Genomic DNA, 10,613 nt, shown 5'->3' with positions numbered 1-10,613 from the left:
ATGTATGGATGTGAGAGTTGGACTGTGAAGACAGCTGAGTGCTGAAGAATTGATGCTTTTGAACTGTGGTGTTGGAGAAGACTCTTGAGTCCCTTGGACTGCAAGCAGATCCAACCAGCCCATCCTAAAGGAGATCAGCCCTGGGATTTCTTTGGAAGGACTGATGCTGAAGCTGAAACTCCAGTTCTTTGGCCACCTCATGTGAAGAGTTGATTCACTGGAAAAGACCTTGATGCTGGGAGGGATTGGGGGCAGGAGGAGAAGGGGATGACAGAGGATGAAATGGCCGGATGGCATCACTGACTGTATGGACGTGAGTCTGAGTGAACTCCGGGAGTTGGTGATGGACAGGGAGGCCTGGCGTGCTGCGATTCATGGGGTCGCAAAGAGTCGGACACGACTGAGCAACTGACCTGAACTGAAATGAGGTTGGTCATAACTTTCCTTCCAAGGAGCAAGCATCTTTTAATTCCATGGTTGCAATTACTGTCCACAGTGATTTTGGAGACAAGAAAAATAAAATCAGTCACTGTTTCCACTGTTTCCCCATCCATTTGCCATAAAGTGATGTCATGATCTTACTTTTCTGAATGTTGAGTTTAAGCCAATTTTTCACTCTCCTCTTTAACTTTCATCAAGAGGCTCTTTAGTTCTTATCCACTTTCTGCCATAAGAGTGGTGTCAGTTGCATATCTGAGGTTATTTATATTTCTCCCGGCAATCTTGATTCCAGCTTGTGCTTCTTCCAGCCCAGCATTTCTCATGATGTACTCTGCATAGAAGTTAAATAAGCAGGGTGACAATATACAGCCTTGACGTACTCCTTTTCCTATTGGGAACCAGTCTCTTGTTCCATGTCCAGTTCTAACTTTTGCTTTTGACGTGCATACAGGTTTCTCAAGAGGCAGACCAGGTGCTCTGGTATTCCCGTCTCTTTCAGAATTTTCCACCGTTTATTGTGGTCCACACAGTCAAAGGCTTTGGCATAGTCAATAAAACAGAAAGAAATGTTTTTCTGGAACTCTCATGCTTTTTCCATGATCCAGAGGATGTTGGCAATTTGATCTCTGGTTCCCCTGAATTTTCTAAAACCAGCTTGAACATCTGGAAGTTCACAGTTCACGTATTGCTGAAGCCTGGCTTGGAGAATTTTGAGCATTACTTTACTAGTGTGTGAGATGAGTGCAATTGTGTGGTAGTTTGACCATTCTTTGGCATTTCCTTTTTTGGGGATTGGAATGAAAACTGCCCTTTTCCAGTCCTGTGGCCACTGCTGAGTTTTCCAAATTTGCTGGTGTATTGTGTGCAGCACTTTCACAGCATCATCTTGTAGGATTTGAAATAGCTCAATTGGAATTCCATCACCTCCACTAGCTTTGTTCATAGTGATGCTTCCTAAGGCCCACCTGACTTCACATTCCAGGATGTCTGGCTCTAGGTAAGTGTGAGTGATCACACCTTCATGATTATCTGGGTCGTGAATATCTTTTTTGTACAGTTCTATGTATTCTTGCCACCTCTTCTTAATATCTTCTGCTTCTGTTAGGTCCAAACCATTTCTGTCCTTTATTGAGCTCATCTTTGCATGAAATGTTCCCTTGGTATCTGTAATTTTCTTCAAGAGATCTCTAATCTTTCCCATTCTGTTGTTTTCCACTATTTCTTTGCATTGATTACTGAGGAAGCCTTTCTTATCTCTCCCTGCTATTCTTTGGCACTCTGCATTCAAATGAGTATATCTTTCCTTTTCTCCTTTGCCTTTCACCTCTCTTCTTTTCACAGCTATTTGTAAGGCCTCCTCAGACAGCCATTTTGCTGTTTTGCATATCTTTTTCTTGGGGATGGTCTTGCTCCCTGTCTCCTGTACAACATCATGAGCCTCCATCTATAGTTCATCAGGCACTCTTTCTATCAGATCTAGTCCCTTAAATCCATTTCTCAATTCTACTGTATAGTCATAAGGGACTTGATTTAGGTCATACCTTAATGGTCTAGTGGTTTCCCCCATGTTCTTCAATTTAAGTCTGAATTTGGCAATAAGGAGTTCATGATCTGAGCCAAAGTCAGCTCCTGGTCTTTTTTTTTTTTTTGCTGACTGTATAGAGCTTCTCCCTCTTAGGCTGCAAAGGATATAATCACTCTGATTTTGTTGTTGACCATCTTGTGATGTCCATGTGTAGAGTCTTTTCTTGTGTTGTTGGAAGAGGGTGTTTGCTATGACCCTTCCTTTAATTACCTAAAATTCACCTGTGTTCTGGCACAGTATATATAATAACTAAAAATGAAAATTTGGATGAAGTGAAAGTGAAAGTCACTCAGTCATGTCCAACTCTCTGCAACTCCACGGTCCATGGAGTTCTCCAGGCCAGAATATTGGAGTGAATAGCCTTTTCCTTCTCCAGGGGATCTTCCCAACCCAGGGATCAAACCCAGGTCTCCCACACTGTAGGCAGATTCTTTATCAGCTGAGACACCAGGGAAGCCCAAGAACACTGGAGTGGGTAGCCTATGCCTTCATTGGATCTTCATGACCCAAGAATCTAACTGGAGTCTCCTGCATTTCAGGTGGATTCTTTACCAACTGAGCTATCACGGAAGCCTGAAAACTTGGATAATATCCCAAATAAAAAGGAATATATGAATCTGAGAAAGGTTGATTTAGTTTCTTTTCCCTTCTTCATTGTCAATCCCTCAAATTAGGGCTTGTTCCTACAACAAACATATTAATATAAACTCTATAAGCTCAAGATCTACCATAGTTTAAAAAAAAAATTTTATAGCTTTATTAATATATATTGGGCTTCCCAGGTGGCGCTAGTGGTAAAGAACCTGTCTGCCAATACAGGAGACAAAAGAGATGCCGGTTCAATCAACTCACTTCAGTATTCTGGCCTGGAGAATCCCATGGATAGAGAAGCCTGGTGGGCTACAGCCCATGGGGTCAAAAAGAGTCGGACATGACTGATGCAGCTTAGCATGCATGCAAACATGCATTAAGCTATATTACATACAGTAACTATACAATTTGTTGACTCGACGTATGTATACACTATGAAATGGTCACCACAGTCAAGACAACAAACTTTTCCATCACAGTATCTATCTACAGTTTCCTAATGTTTATTTGTAATCCGTTCATCTCTTTATCTCCTTCTCTAGGCAAATTCCAACTTGCTTCCTGTTACACAAGTTGATCTGACTCCTAGAATTTTGGATAAACTGAATTACTCAGTTTGTACTTTTTATTTTTATCTAGCTTTCACAAAGCATAAATGTCTTGCAAATCATCTGGATTGTTACACATAAAAATTTAAGTGGTTTTGTTTGTTTCCTGAGTAACATTCACTTGTAAAAATACACCTTAATTTAGTTTACCCTTTCAGCTGTTGAAGGACATTTGTATTGTTTCTAGTTATTGGCTATTAAAGATAAAGCCACTATAAAAATTCTTGAACAAGTCTTTATGTGAACATATGCTTTCATTTCTCTTGAGTAGATACCTAGGTGTAAAATACTTAGATATATGTGTATTTAACATTTTAAGAAACTGTCAAAATTTTGTTTCCAAAGTGGTTGTATCCTTTTAACAATGAAGAATGCTTGATAACTACAGTTTACCTTATAGCTAATACTTGGTATAGTCAGTTTTTGAAATTTAAGTCATTGTAGTGGGTGTATGGAGGAAGCAATGGCAACCCACTCCAGTACTCTTGCCTGGAAGATCCCATGGACGGAGGAGCCTGGTAGGCTGCAGTCCCTGGGGTCGCTAAGAGTCGGCCACGACTGAGCGACTTCACTTTCACTTTTCACTTTCATGCATTGGAGAAGGAAATGGCAACCTACTCCAGTGTTCTTGCCTGGAGAATCCCAGGGACGGGGGAGCCTGGTGGGCTGCCGTCTATGGGGTCACACAGAGTCGGACATGACTGAAGTGAGTTAGCAGCAGTAGCAGCAGTGGGTGTATAGTGTCATTTCATTGTTATTTTTGTCTTGGGTGTCACTGTCCACTTTGAAATACACCTGATTCAAACTTACTTAAGCCAGGTTGATTTATTCTGTACTATAAGCACAAACTACCCACTATTTCTTTCATGTCCGTTCAAACATGAGCTGTCAACCTAGAGTATACTCTCTTCCTCATTCCTCATATTCTGCTCTTTATAAAGGGACCTGAAAATGTTTTACTTAAGTAATTCTATTATTTAAAAAAAAAAAGAGCATGCACTTAAACATTTTTATTTATTTTATATTTAAATATATTCATATATTTTATGATGTATATTATATGCTATGCATTTGGTGTACTATATAACATTTAATATTATGCAGCACATACTTTGGTATAATGCATAATATATATTGTATTTTCTAGATGGTATAATATAATATCTACTTTGGTATAGTTTGGTATTAAATAATATATAATATTTAGTATGCATAATATACATTATATAGATTAACATGTTATATATAAACTATGTATACAAACTATAAGAAGTCAATAGTAGATGTTAAATTATAATATATTATATGACATAATAAAGCTATTACATCTATGTTTAATTATACAAATATAACTTAATTATATTAATATCAATAATTATATACAATTATTATGCAAGTTATTTACAATTATTATATAAGCTATATATAATAATTATATATGCTATATAATATATATTGAATGTAAAGCTATATTTCAACTTGTCTCCTTAATTCTTTCTAGATTTTTTTCATTTTTGTCAACTTTTGGTCAATCGTGATTAAACCAACAGGATTTCTTCCTCTTAATGTCTGTGTGGAGAGGACAGTCGGCCATGTCATTCAATTGCTTGTTTGAGTTGGCCCTATTAGAATTATTTTATTCATTATCTCTATATAGGAAAATTTTGAAGTTACTTGTCCAATTGTGAAAGTTATATTAGATAAAACCAGGTAACACAAGCATAAATCTTCTCATCTGAGCATATATAAACTGAAACAAGTCAGGAATTATAGAAAGCCAACTCCTTTCTACCCCACATCTTTACACAACACGGTAACAGTGAGATCTGATCTGAGGGCCAAGTGAGGGCACCAAAGTTGGCTCTATCTTCAACACAGTCCTAGCAAGGTTTGTGCTATGCTAATTTTTACCTAAAATAAATATATTCATGAAACATCCTTTACATTTTTTTTTTTTTGATTCACTCTTCAATTGCTGTTAAAGCCATGCTTCTTCCACTAAGCCTAAGATCACTGAAGCTGAGATCTCTCCCTTTTCAATCACTCCGAGGCCCTCAGACTCTTGTATGACTTTTTAGTCATGGTTTTGTAGATCCCCGTGGGGATTTTCAGGTTACAAAACACTGCCACATACAGTAAGTCATCTGACTTTCACACTAACCCTCTCAGATAGCAGAATATTAATTATGTTTATTGTATATATGTGGACTCTCGAGATCAGGGATGTTACTGACTTGCTGGTCCAAGGCTTCCAGCTAGTAGATAGCGGAGGCTGGACAAACCAGAACCCTGGCCTTTTAGTTCAGATGTCCTAAAATCCCACCACCCTACTTTATGCACACATCTTGAAGGCACAGCTCTCTCTTCCATTTCTTACAAACTCCAAAGTGCTGTGTATACTGTCAGCATTCCATCAGCATTTTCTAAATTACTTTTAGCAAGTAAATTGCTAGATAGTTTAGGCTGTTTCACACTTTGAAGTTATTATAATAATCCTAGTAAAAATTTTTTTGCAATTAATAGTATCTGGGAGTGTACTACAATGGTAAACTTAATAAACACAGACAAGCTATAACAACATTTTAATAAGAAGGGAACCGGGTACCCACAAAGTCCACAAAAATTCTAAATACAGATTGCTTAAATTTCTTGGCATGCTACTCTTCTGAAAATAAAGCTTTAGGTTTTACCCCATTTCTTCACTTGACAGTTTCTTTATGACATCTAAGTAAGTAAGCGTTAGTTGCTCAGTCGAGTCTGACTCTTAGAACCCCATGGACTGTAGCCCACCAGGCTCCTCTATCCATGGAATTTTCCAGGCAAGAATACTGGAGTGGGTTGCCATTCCCTTCTCTAGGGGGTCTTCCCCGCCCAGGGATTGAACTGGGGTATCCCACATTGCAAGCAGATTCTTTACTGAGTCACCAGGGAAGCCTATGGCATCTAAAGAGATAAAATATTAATAACAATTTCTGTGGAAACTTAGTTTACTCTCTTAGAAGGGAAGGCATGATCAAATACTGAATGCAAAATGCCTAACGATGACAAAGAGCAAACTGAGTTGTCAAGAAGAGGCTCGACAAAAAAGAAAAAGACTGTCACTTCAACCAAGATGTCCACTTGAATGAGTTGACCCAACTAAGAAGACTTCTAGGGAAGCCAAAAATAAGAAGGGTTCTAATCTCTGTTTGCCTATTTGAAGTGAAAGGAAAGAAGAGAGGACACCACCTCAAAATTTTCATAACACTTATAATAGGCTTTGTTTTGTTGTAAATGACTTGACTAAACTGGGACAATATGTAAATATTACTCTCCACTCCTACCTGCAGTCATTACACTGAGTGAGGGTTCTGCAGTTCAGCTAGCTCTTCTAACCCCAAGCACCTGGCATTTGTCTTAGCACAGGTGCTCAGTAAGTGCATGTTCATGATGACAGTAGTTGTTTAGGGTGCTGAATGGGGAGTGAATATAACCAGATGCGAGGCACTTTGCAGGTGATAATTGGCACCCCGGGTCTGCTTGTTCAAACACCCTCGTGTAGGAAGGGCTGAAGTAATGAGGATAGATATTAAGTGGCAGGCACCGTGTTAAAACTTTGACAGGCTCTCTGCCAGTCAGGTAGCAATTCCATGAGGTGCAGAGATGGGTGACGAAGAAACACAAGGAGTAATTTTCCTCACAGTTAACATGTTTCAAGGGTTAGAACTCACCTCAGTTGAATCCCCCAACACCCTTTTCTTTCCCTGTGACCTTCGCCACATTCTGCTATAGACAGTCTCTGTACAAATAAGGTAAACGCAAGGAATTCCGTGCGGCACCCAGTCATCATCTGCACTGAGCACAGCATAAGCCCCACGAAGAGAGGTGGAGCAGTGCCACCAGGAGGCCGGAACACAGAGGGGAGTCCCAGAGCAGACCTGCCTTCTCGCGCGCTTAGCCCTTGGAAAGATACACTCTCGACGCGGGTGCCAGCGAGGACAACGCGCCCGCGCGCACCTCACCCCCGGCAGCCCGGCTCGCGAGTAGCGCCAGAACCGCCCGCAGGGCTCCTCCCGAACCGGAGAGCGGGGCTTCGGCAGCCGGAGAGGGTCCCGTTTCCACGGAACAGAGGTTCCCATCCGTCCCAAGCGCCTCTAGTAACCAGAGACGGTCTCGGAGAAAATCGAAGTCGGGGAAAGTGCCGCGGAGAAAAGGACCACACACCGGATGTAGCTCCCAAGGTTTGGGAAGTGCAGCGAAGGTTCCTCCCAGAAAACTGTTGACCACAACTTCCCTTTGGTGAGCGAGGTCTTGTTTACTCCGGGTTTCCCTTGTTTCTAACAAGTCTCGCTCCCAAGGAACACCTTAGAGATCTTGGTACAGAAAGAAAATTAGGCAAAGCTTTCAGCTCCTTGATGTGTTCTATGTATGAGGATGGGCAGCTAGGGACAAAAGCGGTGGATTCTCACAGCTTCGCTTTCATACACCCCTGAACGATTTTTCCCTTCTCAAGAATCCACGTGGGTAGTAGGTCAGCTAAAGAAATGCCTGCATTCTGCCTAAGAGACTGTTGCAGGCAACGTGAACAGTGTACAGAAAATGAAAATCCAATGTCTTTATGTTGAATTGAGATACACCAAGCCATTGAAAGTTCTTTTGAAAGAGAGGGACTCTGTGGGAGAGGGAGAGGGTGGGGAGATTTGGGAGAATAGCATTGAAACATGTATAATATCATGTATGAAACGAGTCGCCAGTCCAGGCTCGATGCATGATACTGGATACTTGGGGCTGGTGCACTGGGACAACCCAGAGGGAGGGTATGGGGAGGGAGGAGGGAGGAGGGAGGAGGGTTCAGGATGGGGAACATAGGTATACCTGTGGCGGATTCATTTTGATATTTGGCAAAACTAATACAATATTGTAAAGTTTAAAAATAAAATAAAAATTTTTTAAAAATGAGAGTGACTTAATCAAATTTGCATTTTTAAAAGTATGATTCTGATATGATACCCCTTATGTATGGTATCTAAAAAAATGATACAAATGAACTTAGAAAACAGAAAGAGACTCACAGAGAAGAAACTTCTGGTTAGAGCAGGAGAAGGGATCCTTAGGACGTTCGGGATGGACATGTACACACTGTTTATTTAAAATTGATAATCAGCAAGAATCTACTGTATAGAACATGGAACTGCTGCTCAATGTTATGGGACAGCCTGGATGGGAGAGGGCTTTAGGGGAGAATGGATACATGTGTATGTATCCAGTCCCTTTGCATGGCTCAGTCCCTTTGCTGTTCACCTGGAACTACTACAACTTTGCTAACTGGCTATGTCCCTGATAGCTCAGTTGGTAAAGAAGCTGCCTGCAATGCAGGAGACCCTGGTTTGATTCCTGGGTCGGGAAGATCCCCTGGATAAGGGTTAGGCTACTCACTCCAGTGTTCTTCTGCTTCTCTTGTGGCTCAGCTTGTAAAAAATCCGCCTGCAATGCCGGAGACCTGGGTTCGGGTTGGAAAGATACCCTGGAGAAGGGAAAGGCTATTCACTCCAGTATTCCGGCCAGGACGAGTCCATGGGGTCACAAAAAATCAGACACAACTGAGTAACTATCATTTCACTTCACCTCAATACAAAATAAGAAGTTCAAAAAATAAAAAATTTAAAAATTTAAAAAAAGTATGATTTTGTCTGTAGTTTAGAGACTAGATAGGAATAAAGGAATAGTGGATGGAGATACCAAGAAGGAGGCTTTTACCATCATCAGGATGAGATTTGGTGGTAACCATGACTGGGATTCTCTAAGAGTCAGACACGACTGAGCGACTTCACTTTCACTTTTCACTTTCATGCATTGGAGAAATGCATGGAGAAATGGCAACCCACTCCAGTGTTCTTGCCTGGAGAATCCCAGGGACGGGGGGAGCCTGGTGGGCTGCTGTCTATGGGGTCGCACAGAGTCGGACACGACTGAAGTGACTTAGCAGTAGCAGCAGCTGCAGCATGACTGGGATTAAAGTAGATAATTAAGAAAGATATTGGACTGTTCTATACATCAGTGTCTGAAATGTGTCGCCAGTCCAGGTTCGATGAACGATACTGGATGCTTGGGGCTGGTGCACTGGGACGACCCAGAGGGATGGTACGGGGAGGGAGGAGGGAGGAGGGTTCAGATGGGGAACACGTGTATAGCTGTGGTGGATTCATGTTGATATATGGCAAAACCAATACAATATTGTAAAGTTAAAAAATAAAATAAAAAGAAAGATATTGGAGATAGAATGAGCAAAATTTGCTCAAGCATTGGATTTTGGCAAATTTCTTAAAGTTACTGGTAAGGAAAAGACGAGAATCAATAGTTAGCTTTAGGATTCAAAATGAATGATAAAGGTGTTTATTGAAATAAGAAGTACGGGGGAGGTACAAGTAAGAATTAAAAGATGAGAGAAGTGGGGATGTGTGGTAGGCAGAAGAATGGTTCCTAAGATGCCCCTGTCCTATTCCCCACAACCTGTGTTATGTAACCTTATGTGGCAAAAAGGATTATGCAGGTGTAATTAACTTAAGGAGTTGGAGGTGGGGAGGTTATCCTCTATTATCTTGGTGGGCCGTTTAATCAAAGGGATTCTTATAAGAGTAAGGCAGCAGAACAGAGAGGGAAAAGGCAATGTCTGAAGCAGAGTTAGAGTGATGCCACCACAAGCCAAGGAATCCCAGCTACCTCTAAAATCTGGAAGAGGCAAGGAACAGCTTTTTCCCTGGAGCTTTCAGAAGGAGTCAGTCCCATCAACACCTTGATTTAGCACTGTAATACTCATTTTTAACATCTAACCTCCAGAACTGTTTTTAAAATCTACACCTTTTCAAAATTCAAGGTAATTTGTTATAGCAGTATCAGGAAACCCATATGGAGGGGATGGGGGTAGTCTGATCAGGGGAGAGTAATGAAGGCTTTTTGGATTTTTAACTGAGAAAGTTATGGAACTTTTAGCCATGGAACAAATGGAGTGTAGTGAGGGCCAGAAGGTGTGAGAATATTCTAGGAAAAGGTTGAGAGTATAGTTTGTTGATATGAAACTAGACTTCTAGAAAGGCCCATTGAGAGGACTTTTGTAAAGGAAATGGATGGAAGACAATCAAAAATCTCAGGAATTGTTGGATCTGTTAAGGAACAAAATGTACAATAAACAATAGATCAGGATAGAAACATATCAACCACATTCATCCAGAGGTCTTAAAAATTTTTTGTTGAAGTATAGTTGATATACAATACTATTTTAGTTTCAGGTGTATAACATAGTAATTCAAAATTTTATAGATTATATTCCATTTAAAGTCACTATAAAATATTGGCTATATGGTAACTCCCCTACATATGAATCTTCAAGTTGTGAACTTTCAAAGATGCAA

At 40.6% G+C, this 10,613-nt stretch overlaps 1 protein-coding gene across 1 annotated transcript in view; it reads right to left on the bottom strand.

The window, feature by feature from the left end:
- Positions 1-7,343, bottom strand: part of CR1L (complement component (3b/4b) receptor 1-like) — a 68,150-nt gene extending 60,807 nt beyond the window's left edge. The window contains 1 exon segment of the mRNA XM_010854268.1: positions 6,936-7,343. Within this exon segment, the coding sequence (XP_010852570.1) occupies positions 6,936-7,343 (408 nt within the window).
- Positions 7,344-10,613: the final 3,270 nt, after the last annotated feature.

Source organism: Bison bison, unplaced genomic scaffold, assembly GCF_000754665.1.
Source record: "Bison bison bison isolate TAMUID 2011002044 unplaced genomic scaffold, Bison_UMD1.0 scf7180017864338, whole genome shotgun sequence".
Classification (NCBI taxonomy): Eukaryota; Metazoa; Chordata; class Mammalia; order Artiodactyla; family Bovidae; genus Bison; species Bison bison.
Note: the sequence above shows the minus strand (reverse complement) of the source record. Positions and strands in the feature narration are given on the sequence as shown.